Here is a 25,793-nt window from a genome sequence, read left to right as displayed (position 1 = left end):
AATTCACATGTAACCTCTTTTATATATATATATATATATATATATATATATATTTATTTATTACAATGTAATTAACTTCACGTAAAACCCAAAAAATAATTAATGAACGAATAACAAAACTACAATTCCATGTTTAAAAAACTTGAAATCCAGCACCAGTATAGTAGTCCACCACCAACAAACCCCAAGCAAAGCCACCACCCCTCATCAGCACCCACCACCACCACCACCACCACAACCTCCACCTCCACCTCCACCTCCACCACCACCACAACCTCCACCTCCACCTCCACCTCCACCACAACCTCCATCCCCACCACTGTGAACAGTGGAGGTGCTTGCATAAGCAGCAGTACTCATAAAAACCATGCCACCATCGTTTCTGCCACCTTTGCGCTTAGGAGCTTTACCTGAATAAGCCGCGGGGGAAGCATAAGCATTCTTTTTATTTTTATTTTCTTTCTTTTTACTCCCTTGCATGCAAAAACACCCCATTGCTGCAAATGTAAACGGTACGGAGAGAGACTTCCTTAATTTCTTCGACTATGAAATTTTTTCCAAAAGACTATATATAAGCCTCTAAGATGTAAGTTGTACTTGTCTTCTTGTTAGAAACTTAGACCGAGCAACGGTTTGAACACTAAATTGTAAGAGTTTGGACTTTTCAATTCAATAAACGTACAAAATTGAAGTTTCTCCCTCTGCGTGCTTTCTAGGAAAATATGTTAGAGACCCAGAGCCTGGTCCCCCACCGCCACGGACTCTTTCAAACTTTAATTTTCTTCTTTCCACATTTTTTTTCCTTGGTCAAAGTTCAAACCGTCCTGATATGAAAAGAATCAGCAGCTAGAAATTAATGGAGCCCACATTGATAGACCCAAGAAAAAGGCCCAACTTAATAGGCCCCGGGCAGATAACACTTTCTTTGAATAAAAATAGTGGCCCAGGATATAAAAGTGGAGAGACTTGATTGTCAATGATTATAGCTATGATAATGATAATCCAGTCCACTTGAGATAGGGAGCTATTGATAGAGTGTGCTTGGATGATGAATGTATCTCTGTCTCATGAATTTCGATCATATGTCATATATGTATCACCTTTCTCATATCTTGTGAATTTTACATGACTATAAAATTCATACAATGGAGATGTTTTATTTTCATTGATTTTAAAAAATAAAAAATAATAAGTTTTATAAATTATAACTGATGAGGAAACCTTAACCACCACATTTTTACTGTATGCTCGATTTGCATGTTAAAGAGAACCCTATTAGATGAACTATGTGAGCTAAGTTTAACCTTACAGTTTACAATATTATTGAACCTCTTGGACGGTTATTCTTGGGCTCTTACATACATTAATACATAATAAACTTAATATCTCTAACAATAATTGTATCAATTATCTAGGATTTTTTTTTTTTAAGTACATGAACTGACATTAAATAAAAACTAGCATTTTAAACTAAAACAAACAAACACACACTTAATAATGATATTCTGAGAGTCACCTTCATGAATGAAGAATGATGCTTTCTACTTGGTAGCCTAGTTAGATTTTCAGAAAACCAACTTTGACTTCGTTGATTGTGGGATGATGAAAATTTAACTTTGTAGTAGCAATGAAAGGAAAACCATCCTGGATCTCACTCGATTTTACTATAGCAGAATTTATTATAGAATAACAACACCTGGATCATGGGTTGGTTTACTCTAGATGTCACCAAGTTGATACTTGATAGTTGATACTATTTGGACCATGGTGAGACTACAGTTGAATTCACTTGTGTTTGTGACTTTGTGGTCCTCCATGTCTATGCCCTTATATATTGGTTCCTCTATGGATCTAGGAACTATTACAATCATGCCGAACAGCCGAAGGGAGGTGTTTTTTTAGATCTTATATATATCCTAGAACAAATAATTGAAGACATTTTCAACTTTAGGCAACCGACCCAAGAATAAATTAAAGAGAGAAGTTCATACATGGTTCACATGAAAATCCACCCCAAACTAGTTTCGTTGTCTATCTTTTATTCAATTATCATTTGCTATTTAGTGGAACGTTATATTTTAAATAACAAAATATCTTGTAAACCCTTGGATTCATGAAAACAAATTTTGTGTTATGAATTGGATCCCAAGCAAATGAAGAAGATTCTAACCTATTATTAGGAAAAGCAAATGAGAATGTTCACAATATGTGATGTGATCTCACAAAATATAAAACATTCAATGCATGACTTTCTCCAGGAGTCCAACTCTGCAAGAAATATAAGACATAATCTCATCTCCTTCCCCTTTCAAAAGTTGGTTTGCTTTGTTAATTTTTTTTTTTTTTGATTTTTTATTCTATGCATAAATCTTGCTTTGCTTTCAGTTTTTTACATCATGAGTTGCTAAAATCAAAATTTAAACAATTGCAGGATATGATATTGGAAATTGGAAATAGGGGTGTGCAAATAAACCAGTAAACCAAAAATGCCAACAAAAACTAACCTTGATTCTCAATTTTGATAATTTTCCCCACACTGATGGTAAGTTCTAGTTTTCATTCCCTAAAAATTCTAGTTTTTAATGTTTTGGTGTTTGAATTTTTCACAACAAAAGCAACCGAAACACTATACATATATCATTTAGGGTATGTTTGGAACAAAAGTAAATGCAGAGAGAGGAGAGTGTAATAAACAATTCAAAATACAACACCTATATTTGTTTATATATAAAAAAAATAAATAAAATAAATAAATAAATAAAAAATTGTAGCTAGGTTGCCCATAGTGTTGTGTGAACAATGTAACAAGATCATTTTGCAAACACTTCAAAGGTCAATTTCTAAAAAACACCGACTGAACTGAACTGAACCGAATCTTTCTCTATCAGCACAACATGGTGGTTTTAAAGGAATATTATTCAATTTTGGTTACTAAAATGTCAAAAACTGAAAATTTTGGTTTGGAACCTAAATCGCCCTCCACACCGAACTCATCAACCAATATAACTAATAACTATAGAACTATTCATTTCATATAATCAAACCCCATATTTCCTCTAAAAAAAATCCCCATATAATTTTCTAATACATTCAGTGGATTAAAACCCAAAATAACCTATCTTTTTTATTCCATAAATTCACCAATTCCAACTTGATATTTTATGATTTATCTTTTAAAAAATTTGATAAAATTTGAATTGGTATCGTTTGTTACATGATGATTCTTCTTTACATAGGTATAAATATTCAAAGGACATTTTATGGACTAAAACTTCTCTCCTTTTCCAAATATCATTCGGTTGAAAAAAATATATATATCTTACTTGTGGGTGAATTAGAAAAATTAATGCAACCTCTAATAAGCTTTATGACATAAACTTTCATACAGATAATTATACAAATTAAACTTCAAGATTAAAATAATTTGTTGATACATAAATCCACGCAAAGCCCTAAATTCATAAACAAATAACATGTCCTACGACCCTGAAGTATGCGTATCAGCAACCTTTGAAAGCCAAAGGCACTACCCAGCAAAGCCACCACCTCCTCAATTACAACCGCCACCGTCACCGCTACCGCCATCACCATCACCACCACTACAGCCACCTCCACCAGCATCACTGACAGACATGATTTCAGCTGTAGTACTCACAATTCACAAAAGCTATTACGTATGGCGTACGCCATCATTTAGACCTCCATTGGGTTTACCAAATCTACCGGGATCATTAGCATCACCACCACCAGGATAAGCATCCGCAGTAGTTGCATAATTAGGTTGAACAGGAGGAGGAGCTGTTTGATACATATTTCGCTTCCTTTGACGCCGTCGTCGAATGAACAAACAAAACAAAAATGACATGTTTATATAACTGGTGCAGAGACAAAATCTTCTTTTCTTAAACTATATAGGAAATGAGTTTATGGCCAAATTAAAACCAAAATGATGAAACAGCCGCATTTTCCTCTATGGCTCCCCTTAATCCTTATATATATTGCTAAGTTGCTGAGGTGCTTTAGGTACTTACAGTTCCGTATGCGTGTCTAATTCAAATCAACAAAGGTTACAATAATCTCTTGCGGAACTGAAAGTTTGAAATATTCAGTTGCATTATCATCTGTCCCTTCGCTATCCAAGAAATCCTTTCTTTGGAGAAGAATATTCTTCATTCCACTTGATACATGCAGTTCATACCTTTTTTTTAGTTATTATTATTTTTGGTCTCTGTGCATTATTATTATTATTATTATTATTATTTTTTGGAGAATCAGTCTTGTGCATTATTGTAATTTAAGTCTATAGAGTTTGGAGGTCGGGTCGGGTTCATACCTTTTTTTTAATTATTATTATTTTTGGTCTTTGTGCATTATTATTATTTTTTTTTTTTTTTTTGGAGAATCAGTCTTGTGCATTGTTGTAATTTAAGTCTTTAGAGTTTAGAGGTCGGATTCAAGAACTTTAAGTAACGCTCAGGTGATTATTATTATTATTATTATTATTTTTTTTTTTTTTGGAGAATCAGTCTTGAGCATTATTGTAATTTAAGTCTTTAGAGTTTAGAGGTCGGGTTCATACGTTTTTTTAATTACTAGTCGGTAACCCGTGCTATGCACGGGAACCTACCTATTTGTAAAATAGTCTAAAATAATTTTATAAAATTTAAAATTGATTAAAAAACTACACTATTTGCTCTTGTATGACTTCAATTTGTATTACAATTTTAGATAATGCAAAAAAATAACTCAAAAATTCAGATATTAAAACTTCTGAAAGACTAAAAAATATTGAAGAATCAAATGATTCACTACTTAGGAATTATTGAAACAAAACAAAATATATATGGCTAAACAATAGAGAAATATAAGAGAAAGATGAGTTACATTCAAAAGAATAATTTCAATTATTACCAACTTTTTTATCTTCTAAAAAAACGCTAAAGAGAGTTTGGTGGTTCATATACGAAAATTACTTTTTAAAAAATACATGAAAAATCATAAAATGATTTTTTTTTAATAAAATAGAGGAGAAGAAAATAACATAAGAAGAGTTCATACCTCTACTCAGCTTTTATAGTGTTAATGATTTATTCGCCATTATTCTTTTGATTGAACTACCCTTACTGCTTGGTGTCATGACCCCAATATACCCAATTCTATGTTCTGCCATTGTTTAGATAGACTCAATCTTTCTAAAAACTTTTGAACTTCACATTTAAGATTTCAATTAGTATTGGGAAAATTTATAAATTAACAACGTTTGAGTTTAAGTTTAAGTTTGAGTTTGAGTTTGAGTTTAACTTGGACTTGTTAGAAAAATAGCACTACTTGTTAAGTTTGAATTAAACAAAAATAATTTTGTTTAAAAAAAAAATGATAATGTTGAGTTTGAGTTTAAATTGGACTTGTTAGAGAGATAGAGTTTCACTCCTTGTTAAGTTTGGACTGAACAAAAATAATAATTGTAAGAGTTTCAGAGATTTCAATTATATATATATATAGAGAGAGAGAGAGAGAGAGAGAGATAAAGTTAAAAACTGTTATAAAAAAGTAAATAAAGTAAAACACTAACTAAAACGTATTGCTGTAAAACACAAACTGAAAAGTTTATAGTGCATTCTAAAAAAAAAAAAATAAAAAAAAAATTATAGTGAAATATTGAAACGTATTGCTAAAGTATATTTATATATATACTGATGAGGTATTTTACTTTCAATTTCTATTTTGACATACAGGCCATGCGCATGCATACAAAAGATTTACTCTCTTGCACCATGTACTTATCACGTCAGAAACTGGATCATGCCAATTAACCGGAAGTATAAATTAAGATTGCTTCTTGAGACCCTTCGGGAGGAACTTCGCTTCAAATATAACTAAATCCGCTTTTCCATATTGTTTGACTTGGATATATTATTTTTGTTATAGAATTTTAGTTGAAGTAGAATTTTCGAGGTCTTGAGACATATATCTCATAGAGTTTTACTTAAACCAAACTATTGTAACATTTGATAAGATAATTACACATTAAAGAGAAATAATAAATATATAAAATCTAAAATCTAAAATAAAAAGAATTTAAAATAAAAATAAAAATAAAATAGTGGTGACGTGGAAAATTGTAGGAGCATTGTAATTTAAGTCTTTAGAGTTTGGAGGTCGGGTTCATACCTTTTTTTAATTATTATTATTTTTGGTCTTTGTGCATTATTATTATTATTATTATTTTTTTTTTTTTTTGGAGAATCAGTGTCTTTAGAGTTTAGAGGTCGGATTCAAGAACTTTTAGTAACGCTCAGGTGAAAATCCAACTCATTTGAACTTCAAGAACTTTAAGTAGTAAAAGTCCAACTCATTCAGGTGAAAAAAAGTAACGCTCCATTGTTTTGATATAAATATTTTCTAAAAAAAATAAGTTAATTTTAAAAAATATATCACATTCCTATGTTTGATAGTAACTTCGAAATGAGGTAAAGTTGCTTTCAATAGTTTCTATATTTCTTCTTAACTTCCTTTGTTTAACTTGGCATGAAATAATAGTTTTTTGAAAAAATTTACTGAAAAATAATCTCTAAATTAATAAATTTTTCCATTAATCAAATATATTTTTCTTTTAATTTATTTTATCTGATGCTACGAGACATAAGAAAATAAAAAATAAAAAATTATCTTTACAGTAAATTTTTTTATCAAAACAAATGGAGCTAAAACTCAAAATGCAACTATATATGGGCTCATATGAAATGAAAAATGGTCAGTTCAGAGGCCTTGCAGGGTTGGACCACATGAAAATATTGTCCGTCAATTCTTGAAGTTGTTCATAATTAACTTGTCCAAAGCCATAAATCCAAGTCCACCCTTATAGGCTTATTCTACAAAAAAATATATCGTTGAAACTTCCGGGCCCTTACATCCTTGGGTTGGGCTCCACAACATTAACATGTTCACCTTAAGTTGCTCTTGTTCACGTAATATATAGCCATACAAATTAAATTAATCATTCACAAAATCGTTTGTCTCCTAAAATGGTCCACTTTACCAGTCTGGCCCATACATATTACTGACTCACTCAAGCAATTACGGAGGTCCCAGTGTTCAAGTTAAAACTTTGCGATGATGGAGAACATGGCAAGATTAACGGTCAATATGTTTCCCTATATTAATTTGGAAAGCTCAAATTAAGCTTTTGGAGATTGCGTAGCAAAATAATACTACAGACACAAATTATTTTATAATATTTTTACAAACTGTTGTTGCAATTAACTTCTTATTGATTTTCATTTAGACTTACCATTAACATCACTCTTTTATTTATCAATAATTACTTACCACATCAGCAATTTGTAAAAAAGTTTGTATCCCTAACATAATTACAACTTGTCTAGTAGGCCTTTCAGGGAATAGGGGCATATGTCATTTAAGTGGTTATGATTGAGATTCAAGTGATTTTGAAGTAAAGACATAGAAAGATGGTTCCATAAGCTTTGTTGGTGAAATGAAGACTATAAAGTAGTGGTTACGAAGTAAAGACATAGATTGGGAAACAACTTTTCTTAATTCTTATCTAAAAATAAAGTTACAAGTGCTTTTGTCATGCTTATACACATAAATGGGGACAGCTGTGATAGTCAATATTTGTGTCGGTCTTATGTAAATTTTATGGATCCTGTTAATCGATACTTTTAAAAAATTTGTTAATGAACTATTTTAGAAAAAATTTAATACCACTTTTATAAGAAATTAAAAAAAAAATGGCAAAAAGTCAATTTTTTTTCTTTTTTGATTAAAAAATTTTAAAAATATTTCCTAAACCAATACCCTTAGAGTATCCATTAACTTTTCCCATTTTTCATATACAAGTTGAATAAAAAAAAAATTTACCATTAATTTATAATTTTTTAGTACTAATGGATAATATTTTTTTTGGATAAATAAGTTTTATTTATAAGTGAATGAGTAGCTCCAACATAGAGAGAAGAAAAATGAATTAATAATTTCTTTTTAATAAGAAAGTGAAAAATAATAATTGAGCTAATAACCCTTTGGATGTAAAATGGTACTAATAACTTTGTTTAATATAATCCTCAATCATTACGTTTTTTGTTAAAAATAATAAATTTTGGATAAATGCAGAAGTACGCAATTGATAGAAAATTTGTCATAATTCAATTGATTTTAGTTATTTTATAAGAAAAAAATACATGCAATAGGAAAAACTTTATCTCCAATAAACAAGTTTAAAGAAAATCCTCCAACCCATTGGTAACTAATAAAATTATTCACGTGTATTTTTAATTAAATAATCTATTTAATAAGCCAGGTGACTCTTTTTTTTTTTTTTTTTAACTAGAATTGAACATCAAATCACTTATTTAATAATAAAAAAATTACTAATTGAACTAACTTTTAAATAATACATATAAATGATTTTATAAATCGCAATGTATTTAATTGAAGAAAATTCCTCCAAGTCTCGATTTGGAGGAATTATGAGTGTTAGCTCATAATTGGTTTTTTTCAGCTGACGTGCATGCGTGTAACTATGACCGCTCTAACTAAAAAATATAAAAAAGAGGATTTGTATTCTGATGTTGTCTGGTTTCATTGTTTTTCCGGAATATTCCAAAGAAGAGTAGGGAATAATTTTTCGGAACTCACACGGACCTTCGTTTCTTACCAAAGAAGAAAATCATGAATCTCCGAATGTCAGCACAATAACTGAAGCCATACACACACACACTTAACAATTGTATTAGGAATTTTCTCTAACTTCGTGGATTTCAAGAGCAAGAAATTAAATAGTCTCTCCTCAACTTAGCAACAAAAAGTTAATTTCCTTCATGTTACTGCACAGACTCATCAGATTTAGAGGCACAAGATTAAGAAAAAAAAATTGTATAAATTATCAGGAAGAACAACGATTAATGAAACATATAAACAATCATATAAAATCCCACTAACTACAAGAAATTAACATTGGAAAATCCTATGGTATATGCTTGTCTTCAAAAAAATAAACACTAAAACTAATAATAATGTTCTATACAGCAATCAAACAGGATAGGTTCCTAGCTAGCCAAAAAAGTATATGAAAAATGAAATCTTTAATCAAACTCCACCATCACAAGAGCAACTTCCATTGCCGCTGCTAGTATCGCCTAGTAGTCGAGGTTTGATGCTGAGGCAACAACACATGAGACCCAGTAGCAACATGAAGCCCGATGCTGACGCTAAAGCTTGTGCCCAGTTCATATAATTCTCCATCTTCACCTGCACGCCTTTTGCTCCGCCACCTGTTCTTGTTGTGAACTACTTTTCCTTTTTCCTCTCATTGTCTTAAGGCAAAAACTAGTTTGATGCTAATCATCTCAGTGCTAAAACAGCTAGTGTGGAATTGGAATAAATGGTTATCTATTGGCTCTTTTAGAGGGAGAGAAATGAATGATGCTATAAAAATTAGAGAGAAATATGATTAGTGGAGCACATGGGTTGAGCTTGAAAGAGGCCATATTAACATGGGCCAGCCTGTGAATTTAGTAGATATGATAACTCTTAATCTTTGAATGCCACATAAAATTTATTTATGTATTATGTGGGTGTCTTATATTATGAGTCACCTTCATTACAACCATATATAATAATATTATTACGGTGTTAACTATGGACGCTAAATAAATATAATATAATAAAAAAGAATACCTCAATTGGGAACTTTTTGTAATTTGTAATTTTTTTTTTTTTTTTTTTTGGTTTTTGGTAATGCTCTTTCTTTATTTTATGTGAGGGCCAGATGCTCCTTGTGCGTAACATGAACCATGCACATGCAAATGTAATCAGATGAAGCACGAGGCTTTCCAATATTAAAATACGTCGATTACATCAAAGATATGTTCCAAAAAGTTTCCATTTGATTTTATTAATTGCTGCACGTATTTGAACTTTGTACCCATCAATTTAGACAATATACGAAAGTTAAATAAAGAGAAAGTCAATTTAAAAAAAATATATAAACAAATAAATAAAAGAGAAAGTCTATAGACACAACTTTTGTGTCATAATTTTTGTCACAATCCTATCTACGCAATTATGAGTAGTGGGAAAAAATAGTAATAGTTTATCAATCACATGTCATCAAGTTAAGATAAAAATTATGACAAAATATTTCTTAAAGTTCTTTTTTGCTGATTTTTTTTAATTGATCTGTTGACCTAAACTTATATTGTCATTAACTTGATGTCTGTATTAGCCATATGAGGCTGTAGCAACAGGCCAATATGTGAATATGGGGACACCTGGAGAAATGATTGCTCCACCCAAAAAATACAACTTATGGACGAGATATTTAATATTTTACTACCATAATATCTGACATCTCAGTTAGATTTATTTTATTTATGAATAAATCTCAGTTAGATTTGTGCTTCTATCACCACAAAATTGTATAATGATATATTTGGAACGGAGTAAGATGAAAGAAAAAGAGAGTATAGTAAAGAAAAAGTAAAAGAATTTTGTGTTTGTGTTTGTGCTTGTGTTACTTGGACTGGAAAAAGACAAAAGGTAAGGTAATCAGTATAAGCATTGCCAAAAAATTTAAAATGTAAAAGAATTATATAAAAAAATAAAAAGTATTAACTTTTAAGCAGGAAGCAATAGTTTAGTTGAGGTAGAGCATCATCCATCATGATAATGAAGTGCGATTGTGGTTGGTTGGGTTGGTACTGTGCCACTTTTTATCTTTTAACAGTGCAAGTCGGCACATTGGTGGCATGTAAACCGCGTAGAGAAAAAAAAAAAGTCATTGCAAAATGAAAAAGAAAAAGAAAAAAAAGGTTACTTTTAGCAGAATCATATCAAGATCTCACTAAAAATAAAAAATAAAACATTGATTCTGACCTGACTAAACTAAACAAAATGAAAAACATATTATGGTTCCCCGAAATTGAAATTGAAATTGAAATTATGTCGATGCCTTTGGGCACATAGGCTTCCCAGGGCATTAAGTAATCTCCCCCCTTGACTTGACAATGACAGGTAGCACTGGCAAGAAACCTTAACATTGTTTACTTGTATGCTCTAACGCGTAAAAGGAAGGGGTATTCATATTCCTCATTCTCTGCACGTCAACAAATCTGTAATCCCACATCCAAAGTTTCCACGGAATCTGTTGCTTCCCACCGCCACAATTCTATAATGATCCCCCACTGCTTTGTTTCCAACTTAGAATCCGTTTGGTTGGTTGGATAGAAAAAGAAAACTATGGAAAGAAAAATGGAAGATTCCTTTATTTGGTTAGTAAGAAATTTGATTGATGGAAAATGGTTAGTTCATGTGTTTCACTTAGAGCACACCAAAATTTATCCACCCAAAATGAGATGAAAAATATGTTGTAGATCTAAAAACATCTTATTACTCTTATTACGATATTAACTAGTTTCAAATTACGATAATATAATCATATACTATAATAAAAGTTAAGATTAAAAACTGTATCAAGTGGCTATTCTGATTAATTAGTAAATTGATTTTATATTTTTCATTAGGTTACATTTACTCAATAAAGGGATAATATTTAACAACTATTTAATTTAAGTAAAATTTTATCATTTAAATTTCAACAATTTAAATTCTATTCAAACTAAAAGTTTATTATAAAAAAATATATATTCTAAATTTAAATCCCACACAACCCACTTTTTTTTTCTTAGAGAAAGCAACGTTTTGACTAAGGAATAAGATTTAACAATAATTTAAAACAAATTTAAATTTTATTCGAACTAAAAGTCTATTATTTAAATTTTTGAGCTTATGAATCTTCATCAAGCCAAGCAGGAATAAAACTAATACTAGTAGTAAATTAATTTAATTTAATTTTGAGCCTTTCACTTTTTTTCACTCCTATCAAACACACAAAATAAAAATAAAAATTTTCTATCTTCCAACATTTTCCATCCTTTTTTCATGCTCCTAAGTCCTAATCACATAAGTAACCTTCCAAATTAAATACCTCATGCCCTAGAGCAAGAAATTTATCCATCTTATATGAAGGCAGAATCCAAGTTAAATATGGCTCTCTTCTTCCAGGTACAGCCTCTCAATTTCAGTCTCAGCAAACTTGTACTCCTACCATGTACAAGCTCCAATGGTACCAAAACATTTTCTGAAACTAGTTGTTGGACTGTAAACTATGTCATTCCACCTCAAAACCAATTGGTGATGAGGTAGGGAGTCAAATTGTGGTCCCTCCAACAATCCCTCCCTCGCAATGACACTCCCGTGACTCGAACCCATGACCTTGTCTCTAATACCATTTGTTAGACTATGAGCTGTGTCATTCCACCTCAAAATCAATTAGTGATAAGAAAGACACACTCAAATCTTTTATGGCATTCGACATCACACCACACGGGCCTGTTTTTAGAGTGGTTGTAAGGAGTCAAATTATGGTCCCCAACACTAGTTTTACACTAAACAAACCAAAACATCCATTTACCCAACACGCGTAAGAACCAAAACATAAAAACCACCTCAGCTAAGCAGCTCCTGGTCAGCATGAGGAAATTTGACAAGTGATATAGGATGTAAAAACCAAATAACAAAACGATCAGGAAAAGGTGAAACCAAAAAATATCACATCCCATAAAGGCAATTGGAAAACTTCTATTAAACAACATAGAATTCTCTAACAACTAGGGGGCATTTAAAGTGTGCCCCAGTATTCTGGCAATGTTTATGCTTTACTGAATGTAAATGCTCCAAGGTTTCTTCTACATATGGATAACAAATGGAAACAGTTTGCTTTACAAACAAGAATAGTTCCTGACCATTTACAACTTCTCGGTGATATGCATAGAATAGCATCTTTCACCTACGAATTCCAGTCCAGCCAAAAGAGATTATTTTATACCAAAAGCAGCAGCAGCTAAGCCCAATTTGAGAATAACCTGTATGAGCTGCAGAATTGAACAATCTCTGAAAAGAAAACAAATGAGTGAGAACACACAACTTTTAAATGAAGCATAACTACAAACAACTTTACTACCACCAATAGCAAGTTTCCCCAAGATGAATTTAATCAGTAGAAGAATGGAATGTAATAAAAAATGTATAAGGTAAGGAAAATAGTTTTTATTTTTTTTTTAAGGTAAGGAAAATAGTAATTATAAGCATAGACTATACTGCCACACATTTAGTGTGTCGAAAGTCACAATAAGGATTAAATTTTATACTGGATGCCATGACTTATGAATGGTGACAAAAACTATCCCAGCCGCTCATGAACTTCTACTCTGTCAAAGATTGATTTTCACTCTTGTCATGCAAAAACCTCACACAGTCACCATCCCCTGCCTCAAACTGCACATGATCCAAAATCTATCTCAGCCACTCCTAATACTCCTCCATAAGCTACAACCATGGGTGCTTCTCACCCTCTTCTTTGACCAACGATCCCAATCCTCCCCACACTTAAAGGCAATAATCTGTCGCCACAAATTTATAAATTGAGATATCATTGTAAGACATCTAGCCTTAAATACTAATAATATTGCCTTTGGCTTGTTAGTTTCTAATAAGGGTTTTGTTTGTTTCAGTATCCTATACAGGTTTTTCCTTTACTTCCCTCTAAGGAACTGAGGGCCTGAGGCTTCAATAGACAATCAAAGTAAATCATTGTCTCATTGCAGTACACCAATTGGTTACAGAACCAAATACAATCCATTGGTTTGCCACAAAGAAGACACCAAAAGTTGAGAGAGATTGAACTCCAACTGAAGTAATTATCTAAGCGTGCTTGACAAGTTGGAAGCTCGGATGGTGATTTAAGCAGGCAACTGCAAACCATTATGATTTAGTGAAGGAAACTTCTCTGCTGATGCTGGAATTGTAAAACGCGCAGCACAAGGTGGAATAGAGGATTAAAAATTGAAGAACGTTCGGTGAATTGGAATTTCCACCAATCTACGATGCAAGTGATCAGTCTAAGTCCTAAGACTGTTCATTTGGACATGGAAGATTTGGACACACATATTACTGGGAATACATCACTAATGTTTGATCAAATTTCAAGAAGGCCAATTTCAATGAAGATTGATTATTTACCTTTAATAGATGAATACTTTAGTATATTGCCTATGAATATGATAGTGGATGATGATATGCTTTATTCATATGATACTAGAGAGATGATATTTGATCATATTTGAAGATTTCATAGAATCAGGTTTGATTCAAGCCAATTTTTTTAAACAATACGCAAGATGATGGTAATCTGTCCCTTGTGATTTATTGCACATGTTGAAAGCTAAAGAACAGTTCATAGCAAAAGATTATAGTGCACAATTTCTTATTAGCATATTAAGGCTGGAGATTTATTTCTCAATTGTTTAGGAGGACGAAGAAAGAAAGGATGGCAAGGAGTATTTGGGATACCAACAGACCATGGAAGATTTGAAGCCAAACATGAGGCCGAATTTTCTCCAAACTGGAGAGAACTAATGTAAGACAAATTTGAGGGGAGAAAAAATTGTTTACAGGAACTTTAGCAATACTGTGCACAGGTATTATAAATGCAGTATTGCAGCAGCCTTATTTATTTTAGTCTTTTTGGTTTATCTTTATTATGCATGGCTAGGATTAGTCCCAATTAAGGGTCATGCAGAATTGTTTCTAGGATTTTAGGGTTTCATCCTCTCTTTTTTATGAATATAAGTAGAAGATAATAACATCATTGTAAGATAGCTATTCTTCAATTTAATTGGAAAAGCTAAGAAAAGCCTCCTTGAGGTTTATTAGGATTTACATTTTGGTTGAAATGGGTTATAACCCTACTGGCTTACAACCCTTAATGGTGGCATGATGCCGCAAGTTCAATCCTACTAGTATACATGTGTGAATTACTTTATCGTAGCAAAAACATAAAGAATTTACACTCTGGTCCCCTTTAGTTTCAAAATCCACTAGTCTTCTCCTTCAATATATGCTTTTTCTTACACTTACCTTATTCCGTTAACTATAACAAACTGTTAACGTACGCTACCACCTAACTAATGATTTAAGTAAACCCCAAAAATACCTTAACAATATAGAAATATGTTTCCTTACACTTATCACTTCAACATGTCATACCCAAGTGAATTACTAACTTACGATAAGTCATTTCTGCCACAAAATAACAATAATAATATAGTAAATTTTTTACAACCTATAAACACATAATAGCATGAGTGCTTTTGGTACTGAAAATTACATTGAGTTGCTAAGGGTATTAAGGCATCTAGCTTAAGTTAAGGAGCACCAAAACTCAATACCATTAGCACCTTAATCAAAATTCAGTACCATCATATATATATATATATATATATAAGTAAAATTAGTACCATCATTGGACCAACAACGTTGTAAAAAAGGTGCCAAGAACATGCACAAAAAATAGCATTAGGTGTCTAGAGAATGAAATTAAACTTCATCCTTATTATAATTTTATAAATAAAACACAATGGAAAAAAATGAACATGAGATTGAGCGACACTGAAACCCTTCTTTTTTAAAAAAATAAATAGATAAATGTATAGGATATTTATGTTTTTCTATTTTGAAGTTGGAGTTTTTGTTAGAACAGTCTAGTTGACAATTTTGATATAGATGGAAATATAAGTTTTGGAGAGATAAGGATTAACGTGTATGTTGAATAAACCTCTAGGAGATTTTTATAATTGTTCCAATATTACAAATGTTCCCTTTGGCTTGTTAGTTCCTTAAAAAACTCTAGGGTTCTCCTTATTTTAACGCCCTAAAGAGGCTTTACCTCTGTTTCCCTCTAAGAAACCCAGGTTTTGATGGACAATAGAAATAAATCTTAGTCTCATCTCATTCCCAACTGTGGAACTCCCCCATACTCTTGAAGGCACTTGGTGAACCACAACCACTTCACACCAAAATGCAACTCCAACTGGGGGTATGGGGCAGTCTGAATATTACTTAATTTTATAAATAATCTGTTATAGTTTAAGAGGATCTAAAATCATTCATAAGATTACTCAAGTTTTATTTCCCCCGCATTAACATTTACTTCATATTTTATTATATTGTATCATCTAATATTTTAGGTTAGATCATCTTCGACCACTTAAAGTGGCCACAACTCAGGAAGAAGAGTACAATCATGCAAACGCACAGAGACTTGCAAAAGTACATATGAGCAATCAAACCAAACCAAAAACCCAAACACCCCACCCCTTCTTTTCACCTAGAAAAGAAAAGCAAAGCAAACCCAAAATTACAATTATTATATGTGCTAAATGAGGAAGATAGAACTCTCCTCAATTATAAAAGTATTTTATCTAGAAAAGCAAAGCAAACCTAATTTAGGCTTTGTACTTTAACAAAAGTATTTTATCTATCTATCTATCTATCTATCTATATATATATATATATATATATATATGTTTCTTTTTTAATTTATTTATTACTAAGTTACACCACATCTAGTAGGTCTTGAACCCATGACCTCACCCTTCACCTTGCTCTTGCAAAGGGAGGATATGTAATTCAAGCTAGAACCCACTGGCATTAATACCTTAAATCTATCATTGTAGTAAAACCAAACTTTTCTATATTAAGATAGAGATCAATTTATCAGTGACCCAAAAATCAACCCCCGGTTTCACTTATGCGAGTGCATAGTGCCCCAAAAAATTTTAGGCCCTAACAGAGATGCTATTCTGAATTTTCTGTAAAATCAAGATATAGAATTTTAGAAGAACATCCACAGCTGAAAACTAGAAAGTCATAGTACAAATTAAGTGAGTGAACCTCATTATATAAAAACACAGTAGATGGTAAGAAGTGAACCATATGTAAAGTCCAGGGAAAGTTTTACTCACATCCAGCTAAGTTCATGTAGGCTACAGCTCGCTATAATTGCGCCACACCGCACGAAATTCTTCACGGAATGTGTTCAAACGTGCTTTCAGATTAGGTGTTCTAAAACTTGCATGCAGGATAGTAACTGAAAGAAAGAGAGAGAGTTAACCACAAAACATACAAAATGACAAGAAAAAGACATGGGAGATTTGCAGCATGCAACATACCGAGAAGCCCAATGGCCAGAGCCCACAGAACAGTTAAGAGACCACAAGAAACAAACCAGAGGACGAGACTCACTACAGAAAAAGGAGTAGGGAAAATGAGTAAAAATTTAAATAACTAATATAAGTCATATAGTGAGATATGGTTTATGCTAATCTCAACATATACAGAAAATATTAAAATGAAGCGTTCTTCTCATAATTCAAATACCAGTAGCGAATATAAAAACAAACACCCAACGAGGCCGGCCACAAATAAAAATTGCTCTTTTAGCTGATGGACGTCCACGAATAACAGGCCTGGCAGCAAAAAATACAAATTATTTCAGGAACATCACTGGGCACATTGCAGGCACATAATAAACAACCACACTTACGTAAGAGGAGGCCTCATCTTCGCTGCTAAATGTGGAGAGAATTGTCTCACGGTTCTTGTTGCCTTCTCACTAAAAGTTCCTGCAAAGCTGCAACACAAACGTGCAAAAGTACATACCACTTAGACATGCATGCAAAAGCAAGCACGAAAATACAAACACACGCACGCAGTTTTACATACAACGGCGTACCTATCATTCAAGAAAGCAATGCTAAGTGCTGTCAGAAAAGCAGCTACAAGAGCAAGTGGCCTCCGGATAAAACCCAATCCTACAATTCATAATTCAAATATTAAAAGGCAAAAAATGCACACAGTTCACATATTTATAATCAAAAATGAGAATTTTGAAGTCGTTTTGTTGGCTTACCGAGAATGACAGTGATCAAAATGAAGTAGTTGGTTCGGTAGCTGCAAATACATATTTCACAAAACATTAATAAAAACAAATACGGATGGCTGCATTTTCTGTAATCTAACAAAAAACCGAAACCCTCCACACAACCGAGCCTATCATAGCTACAAAGCCAATTTTTGTCACTCTTCACTTTCCATTAATCAAAAAACACACGATTTACAAGATTATATAAAGCACTCAGAAGCTTCTTATTTCTAAGTAACATACAATTTGTAATTGCAATAATAACCTTCACTAAGCGTTATATAACTATTGACCCTAACTCAGCTAGGTATTATTGATTTCGATAAAACTTTCATGCATGCTTGTCGGGACCTCAGAAAACAAATAATTTGACGATTGCGATCAAAACCGATTCAATTCACACAAGAGAAAAATGGCAGAATCAAAGCAGCGAGATGATAGAGCTAAAAAAAAATTGAGATTGAATGGAAAGAAATGATCGTACTAGTAGAGATTGCATTTGAGGCGGCTACTCCATTTGGCGTAAGATCTGGGGACGGTGAATCGGGAGAAGAATTCGGAGAGAGGACGCGGCGGCGATGACCAGTCAACCTCGCGGAGAGCGTCGATCAGATCCTCCGCTGTGACGTTGCCCCAATCCATCGATTCTGGTTCAGTGCCAAACCCTAGAATAGCAAAAACACGAAGCCAAACAGATAGAGTTTTCCTGGGAAATGGAAATTTTGGAAAGTTCGGGAGTGCAAGAAAGGAATAGAGAGGTTTAGAAGATGTTTTGTGTATGTGATAAGGAGAAGAAAGGAAATGGGATATTATTATTTTCAGGAAGCGTCGAGGGAAGGAAATGGTTTTTCGTTTTTGTGAATTACGTTGGTGAACACAACAACGGAAGGTTTTTTACTTAAGAGCGAGGGGACAAGGAAAACGTGAAGTGATGGAAAAAATGAAAAAAGAGATAAGTTAAAAGGGGAATGTCTGAGCCCGGGTTCGAACCGGGGACCTCTAGTGTGTGAGACTAGCGTGATAACCGACTACACCACCCAGACGCTTTGTGTTCTGGGTTCCTTATTAGCCTTACTTGAAGAGTTGAAACTATAATTTGTTTTTAATAATAATAATCAGGAATGATAAAAATTAATTCTTCCTGATTATTTTTGGATAAATTGCATAAAAAAAAAAGTCCACAATTGATAAAAAATTAAATTTTAAGTCTAATTTTTTATTTTGTTAATTAAACTCCCAAATATATATATGCTTGTTTCAATTTGAAGCATTAGTTCATCTATATCTATACTACTATTGAAAAGGCTTTCCATGTATGAGATAAAATAATAATAATAATAATAATTAATTTGCATGTGTTCTAAGGCTCTTTTTTTTTTAATTAAAATTTTTTTTGTATTTCTAAATACAAAATAACCATTTGAATACACACAAATTCTAGTGTAAAAGAGTTTTTCAAGTTTGAATACCTAAAGAAAGTTAAGGAAAATCTTTTCAAAATTATATATAAACTTATGTAAAATGAAGACAAATGTACAGACATGTGAGTAAGAAAGAATACAAACATGTGAGCAAGAAAACATAAAAAAATATGGAGTATTAAGAAAACTACCTTTGCTTATACATCAAAGAGAAAGATAGAGGGGAAGAGAAGACATTTATTAATGTTTTGTTTTGGTCATTTTTTGGGTTTTGGGGGAATTTTGGTCATTTTTTGGGTTTCGTGGGTATTTCAGTTATTTTTTAGGTTTTAGAGGTATTTTGGTCATTTTTTAGGTTTATGGGGTATTTGGGTAATTTTTTAGGTTTTAGAGGTATTTCAGTCATTTTTTAGGTTTATGGAGTATTTTGGTAATTTTTTAGGTTTAAGGAGTATTTTGGTAATTTTTTAGGTTTAGGGCGTATTTTGGTAATTGTTAGGTTTTGGGGATATTTTGGTCATTTTTTTAGGTTTTTGGGGTATTTTGGTCATTGTAATAGGTTTTGGGCTTATTTTAGTCATTTTTTAGGTCTTGGTGTATTTTAATCATTTTACAGATTTCAGAGGTATTTTGGTCATTTTTTAGGTTTCGGGGGTATTTTTGGTAATTTTAAGGTTTCAAAGGTATTTCGGTCATTTTTAAGTTTTAGGGGGTATTTTGGTCATTTTTTAGGTTTATGAAGCATTTTGGTCATTTTTTGGGTTTTTAGGGTATTTTGGTAATTTTTGGGTTTTGGGGATATTTTGGACATTTTAGAGGTTTTTGGGGGGGGGGGGGTATTTTGCTCATTTTAGAGGTTTTGGAGGTATTTTTCTCATTTTATGGGTTTTGGGGGTATTTTGGTCATTTTTTGGGTTTTGAGGGTATTTTGGTCAATTTTTGGGTTTTAGGGATATTTTGGACATTTGAGAGGTATTGGGGGATATTTTTCTCATTTTAGAGATTTTGGAGGTATTTTGGTCATTTTGTGGGTTTTGGGGGTATTTTGGTCATTTTTTGGGTTTTGGGGGAATTTTGATAATTTTTTGGATTTCGTGGGTATTTTTGTCATTTTTTGGGTTTTGGAGGTATTTTGGTCATTTTTAGGTTTTCGAGGGTATTTTGGTCAGTTTTTGGGTTTTGGTGGTATTTTAGTAATTTTTAGGTTTTAGGGGTATTTTGGTCATTTTTTGGGTTTTAGAGGTATTTTGGTAATTTTTTGGATTTTGGAGGTATTTTGGTCATTTTGTGGGTTTTTGGGGTATTTTGGTCATTTTTTGGGTTTTGGGGGAATTTTGGTCATTTTTTGGGTTTCGAGGGTATTTTTGTCTTTTTTTGGTTTTTGAGGTATTTTGGTCATTTTTAGGTTTTAGGGGTATTTTGGTCATTTTTTTGGATTTCAGGGGTATTTTGGTTATTTTTTGGATTTTGGAGGTATTTTGGTCATTTTTAGGTTTCGGGGGTATTTTGGTCAGTTTTTGGGTTTTGGTGGTATTTTAGTAATTTTTAGGTTTTAGGGGTATTTTGGTCATTTTTTGGATTTTGGGGTATTTTGGTAATTTTTAGGTTTTGGGGGGTATTTTGGTCATTTGTTGGGTTTTGGGAATATTTTGGTCATTTTTTGGGTTTCAAGGATATTTTGGTCATTTTTTTGGTTTTTGGGGTATTTTGGTAATTTTTAGATTTTGGGGGGTATTTTGGTCATTTTTAGGTTTCGGGGGTATTTTGGTCATTTTTTGAGTTTTGGTAATATTTTGTTCATTTTTTAAGTTTCAGGGGTATTTTAGTCATTTTCTAGAAATTTAGATTTTATGTTGTTTATTTAAATTTTAGATGGGTTTAGTGGGTATTAGTGGGATTATCCATTTAGACCCATTTAATTAAATAACCAAATGGGTCTTTACCCATTTAACCCTAATATTCAAATGGGTTGGGTTAAGACTTATCCAAATAAGGTGGGTAATGGGTTGGGTTCATGGATATGGATAAAAATTGCCACCCCTAGGTAGTACCTAAATTTATGGATGAGAAGTTATAATAAATGGGTAATTATTGGATACTTCCGGAGTACCATAAATGCGTACTTCCCCCTCTCACATAACTGTTGATCCCACTAATTAAATTTATGTTGGGACCCACAATTCATGTGAAAGGGAGGAGTATGCATTTATGATAATCTTAGAGTATTCAATAATTTTTCATAATAATCTATCTATACTACTATTTAACAGGCTTCCCCTATTTGGAATCTTCAATTTTGATATCCAAAATACCCCTAATTTTACCAATTTTTAAAGCTTAAACAATAGAGTTAGACGTATAAAATTGCTAATTTAAAAACTCCTAAATTTTTACCAAATTTATAACATGTTCACATTTCCAATTAGTTTCTCCTTGCCTGTATCATCATTTAGCAATTACCACTTGATGGGGATCAACTAAGTATAGCCCGTCCTAGGTTGTCGTCCACAACTTGATCGCATCCAAGGAAAACTACAACAGAATGACAGAATGCCTGAGTAAGACCCTTCATTAAGAATAATGGGATCCGCCAAAAAGAACTCGTCCATGGACGATCATGTTATAAACGACCATACCCATGGATGATCAAATTGTACTTGGTAAATTCTACAAGAAATGCTCCAAAGGCTCTACATAAGCAAAACATGACACATTGCTTGGTACATGGAAGGAATTCCATACACTTCATTCCACATATCCCATTTTCTTCATTAACCCCCAATATCACCCACGATGGTGATGAATCCCAAACAAGTAGACCCACGTCAAACTCTCTATAAAACGAGCAGGTCCCATCTACCAAAGGTAAGTTTTAACCATTCACTATTTTCCATCCTTATGTCCTAGAGAGAAAACTGACTTAACCGTTGGAGGGTCTTTGGCCAGATCACACCGGTCACCTTCGATAGTTTTTTCTTTCTTTTTTAGGATTCATAGCCATCACCATAGTCCGAAACATTCCAGCCTACTGATTTTCAAGTATCATCACCACTTACAAGTAGTTTCAATGTTATTTTCCATCCTTATGTCCTAGAGAGAAAACTAACTTAACCGTCGGAGGGTCTTTGGCCGGATCACACCGGTCACCTTTGATAGTTTTTTCTTTCTTTTCAGGATTCGTAGCCATCACCATAGTCCGAAACATTCCAGCCTACTGATTTTCAAGTATCATCACCACTTACAAGTAGTTTCAATGTTATCCACACACCCACATTTAATTTGAATTCAAATAAAAATAATTACCACAATTTACATCCCAATACTCCTTTATCAGTTGCCCAACTCCAAGTTTCCATCCGTTCGTATCCATTTACCAATATTTTTTTAGGCAAATTACAGTAAACTCACCTATAATTAGGTCTGTTTTCACTTTTCCTACTCGCGGTTCAAAATTTAACACTTTGCCTACCTGTGTTTAGATCTGTTTTTTATCTCCATTACCCACCCCTCCCTTTGTTGTTAGGAAAAAAAAATTAGGGAAAAACAAACATAACAAGAATAAAAAAGTTAGGTTTCTTTTTTTTTTTTTTTTTTCTATTATATACACTTGGTTCAAATATATTAAAATTGGAAAAAAAATGGTTTCTTTTATATAAATGGGATCTTTTATGTAGTTAGCTATGGGTCTGAACAATGAAGTCAAGGTTAGCTTGCTGACCTTGTAATCCTAGCCAATAAATATAAGACACCTCATTAAAAATGCTCATGTCAACCTACTTGCTAGCTCAACACACGCTCTGCTAACTTCTACTAAAACCGTTAGGGTTTATGAAAATTAAAATTTCAAATTTAAACAAATTTTTGCTCACAGTCACAGATAAGCTCCATCTCCTCACCTATGACTACGAGTTACTCTCTTTCTCTCTCATGAACGGTGACTCAAGCACCATGGACTTTTCCTCTCTCCCTCTCTCATCTCCTTTAACATTGTGTCCGTTCAGCACCTTGCAATCGTCGTCGTTGATTTTGATGCCATTTCAGTTATCATTAAAAACGAAAATCGATCTAGCCCATGGCCGTGTGGTAACATCTCGCTCTCTGGTCTGACTCGAGAACTCTTCAAACTTCTCTCTATGCATCTTTTCCTCTTCTAATCCATTGATCCTGGGTCCAATCCTGTTGGAGTGACCAACCATCCATAATTGATAGGTGCACCTAAAAAAAATCATCTTTTGTGGAAATTTGTTCTTTTCCTACTACCTATGTTGTTTTTATGAAAAATAATGTTATATTGTTTAAGTAATGAAATCCACCTATTGTAACTGATTATGATAGTTTTATTCGTTTATATTGGTGTCTTTTTATTTTTTTGGCTTTCTTCCAAAAAGAAAACCGGATTTATCTTTAATTTTTATGATATTCAGTTAATTTTTTAATCTTTAATTTTTAATAGGTACTTTGCAACAATACAAGAACCTAATAATATAGTTTTTATCTAGTTCTGAAGCATGTTATATAATTTCCAAAAGTTATGGGATTTATGGCTTGTTTTGATACCCCACCCAAGTTTCATCAGCATAGTGTAGTCTTTATGTTTTTGGCCTTTTGCTATTACAACAATGATTAGAAAAAAGAAGCAAGCATTTGTTCATTAGTTAGGTGTATCTCGTTTTAACCTTTTGAGTCTTTCTTTGATGAGAAATATGAAGTATAATTGATTTTGATAGAAGTTAAAAAAGGAATCTTGAAGTTGATCACTGTCCATAAAGAAGTTATGTAGCATTGACCTCTAAATCAGTAGACAACTGATTCTAAAAAATTTAGTGTTTTAGATATACTGATTATATGGTATTTTGTATTCATGAGGTTGTTAGAAATTTTTGTCTCATTACTTGGTTTGCTGGACTTTAGCTTTGAATTTGTGTGGTGGGGATTGACATTCTAAAATTGGTGCTCAATTACTATTTTCGGTTCAATGAAATTGATGCTTAATTGCAAAACCCTAATATCAAATTTTAAGGACTGATTCTTTCAATCTTTTGTGTTTTGCTTATTTCCACTCCTTTGCTGTGAAACAATGGAGTGGGCCAACTAATGAAGCTATTCAAGGACTCAAAAGGTGCTCTTGTGCTAGTCAAGAACTTGACTTACAGGATTTTAGTATTGAATGTGTTTGGCTATTGGTGTGCATTCAATTCTACTCAACCAAATTCAATACTTCCAAATTTGGTCATCTATTACAAAATGTCAAAGATGAGATAGCCTTTTTGCAGTGTTGAGTTTAAACTTGTACATAAGACAAGCAATACAAGTGCTTATTCTCAGCATGGTTATAGGTAGAGCCTTTGGACAATAGTCGCGCCACTTAAGATTGACAAAGCAATTGAGAAGCCCATATTTTTCCTTTTTTCGGCGGGAATTATGTATTATAATGGTGGAAAAAATTGGCCTTGTAATCAAATTCAACATTTCAATCAAATTTGTACGTTTTTGGAACAATTTCTTTTTGCTATTTTTACGTGTGTTTTGCTTTAATATTGCATTTGTCACTTTTTTTTTTTTTTGTTGAGAAAGAGGTTGTACTTTTATTAAACTTCAAAGCCCATTCCAAAATAGTATCATGAATGATATTTGCAATAGTTAGAAATTTCTTCCAGCCATATGACTTTATCTTAGTCATATCTTCCAAGAATTGTGCATGTCTTGCAAGTGTATGAGTTGGATAATTCGCATCTCTGCTGTGCTCAAAGGATTAGTCTCTTAATTGATTTGCTAGGTGTCTTATTACTCTATGACATAACCAATAAATTGGTTACTCAATTATGCATTGTCTACTAATTTTGATGAACAAAAAATGTCTAAAGACAATAAAGTTTCCATTCAAGACTTGCATTTGGAGGATGATTTATCTTTTTATGTCCTCTTTTGCTTTAGGACCATTTCATCAAGGCCTTATTAAAGTTTTTTGTTATTTGGTTTTAAAGAAGAAGGTAGAAACGACAATGTTTCTTCAGAATCGAGAGAATACTTGCAATTTTTTTTATTATTATTTGGAACTCATGGAACAACTCATGGAAAATGTAGACAATACATTATAGAAGCACTCATGGAAAATGTATACAATACATTATAGAAACACTGATACGAAAATCCTTGAAAAACTTGGATACAAAATGGCACTAACAAAGGGGAATTCCCTTACCTCCCAAAATATAGTATTTTTCTTCTAATCAAGATACTTCATTGAAACAAGCTGGAGAACCGGCAGCAAAAGATAAAAGCTAATAACAACAACCAACAAGAATCCAAATACATGAAACACTTCCAAAAGTTTCCAAAAACAAAAATAAGATGGGACATTCTCTTAGCTCAAAAATCAACAAGAGTAAGTGTTCTCATGACAATTTTTTTTGCTGGCACCATTGCAATTCCAGTTTGAAAGTAGAGAACAGCTGTAATAGTAAGTTTTGCTTATCTCAAGAACTTCCCATGGTTCTCGGTTCTTGAATGGACTATATTGATGGTAGCAT

At 32.5% G+C, this 25,793-nt stretch overlaps 1 protein-coding gene and 1 non-coding gene across 2 annotated transcripts; both read right to left on the bottom strand.

Moving 5' to 3' along the window:
• Positions 1-12,617: 12,617 nt before the first annotated feature.
• LOC115953489 (PRA1 family protein A1) lies at positions 12,618-18,763 on the bottom strand. Its single transcript, XM_031071171.1, has 8 exons — positions 18,327-18,763; positions 17,831-17,871; positions 17,654-17,732; positions 17,465-17,551; positions 17,299-17,387; positions 17,091-17,162; positions 16,884-17,008; positions 12,618-12,972 (listed from the first exon to the last, which is right to left on the bottom strand). The coding sequence occupies exons 1-7, from the start codon at positions 18,482-18,484 to the stop codon at positions 16,905-16,907; spliced, it is 630 nt and encodes a 209-aa protein (XP_030927031.1). The 5' UTR covers positions 18,485-18,763; the 3' UTR covers positions 12,618-12,972; positions 16,884-16,904.
• A 48-nt stretch (positions 18,764-18,811) lies between these two features.
• Positions 18,812-18,885, bottom strand: TRNAV-CAC. Its single transcript has one exon. It is a non-coding gene; the product is annotated as a tRNA-Val (tRNA).
• Between the last annotated feature and the right edge of the window lie 6,908 nt (positions 18,886-25,793).

This window comes from Quercus lobata, chromosome 7 (assembly GCF_001633185.2).
Source record: "Quercus lobata isolate SW786 chromosome 7, ValleyOak3.0 Primary Assembly, whole genome shotgun sequence".
Taxonomy (NCBI): domain Eukaryota; kingdom Viridiplantae; phylum Streptophyta; class Magnoliopsida; order Fagales; family Fagaceae; genus Quercus; species Quercus lobata.
The sequence above is the reverse complement of the archived record's forward strand: the minus strand, read 5'-3'. Positions and strand labels throughout refer to the sequence as shown.

Bases quoted from the DNA above. Each gene is read 5' to 3' on its own strand.
- LOC115953489 (XM_031071171.1), bottom strand. From the start codon at position 18,484: ATGGATTGGGGCAACGTCACAGCGGAGGATCTGATCGACGCTCTCCGC. The intron at 17,733-17,830 runs GTAAGCCAACAA...TATGAATTGTAG, and splicing joins TTTGATCACTGTCATTCTCG to GATTGGGTTTTATCCGGAGG. The intron at 17,388-17,464 runs GTAAGTGTGGTT...TTTTGCTGCCAG, and splicing joins AAGATGAGGCCTCCTCTTAC to GCCTGTTATTCGTGGACGTC.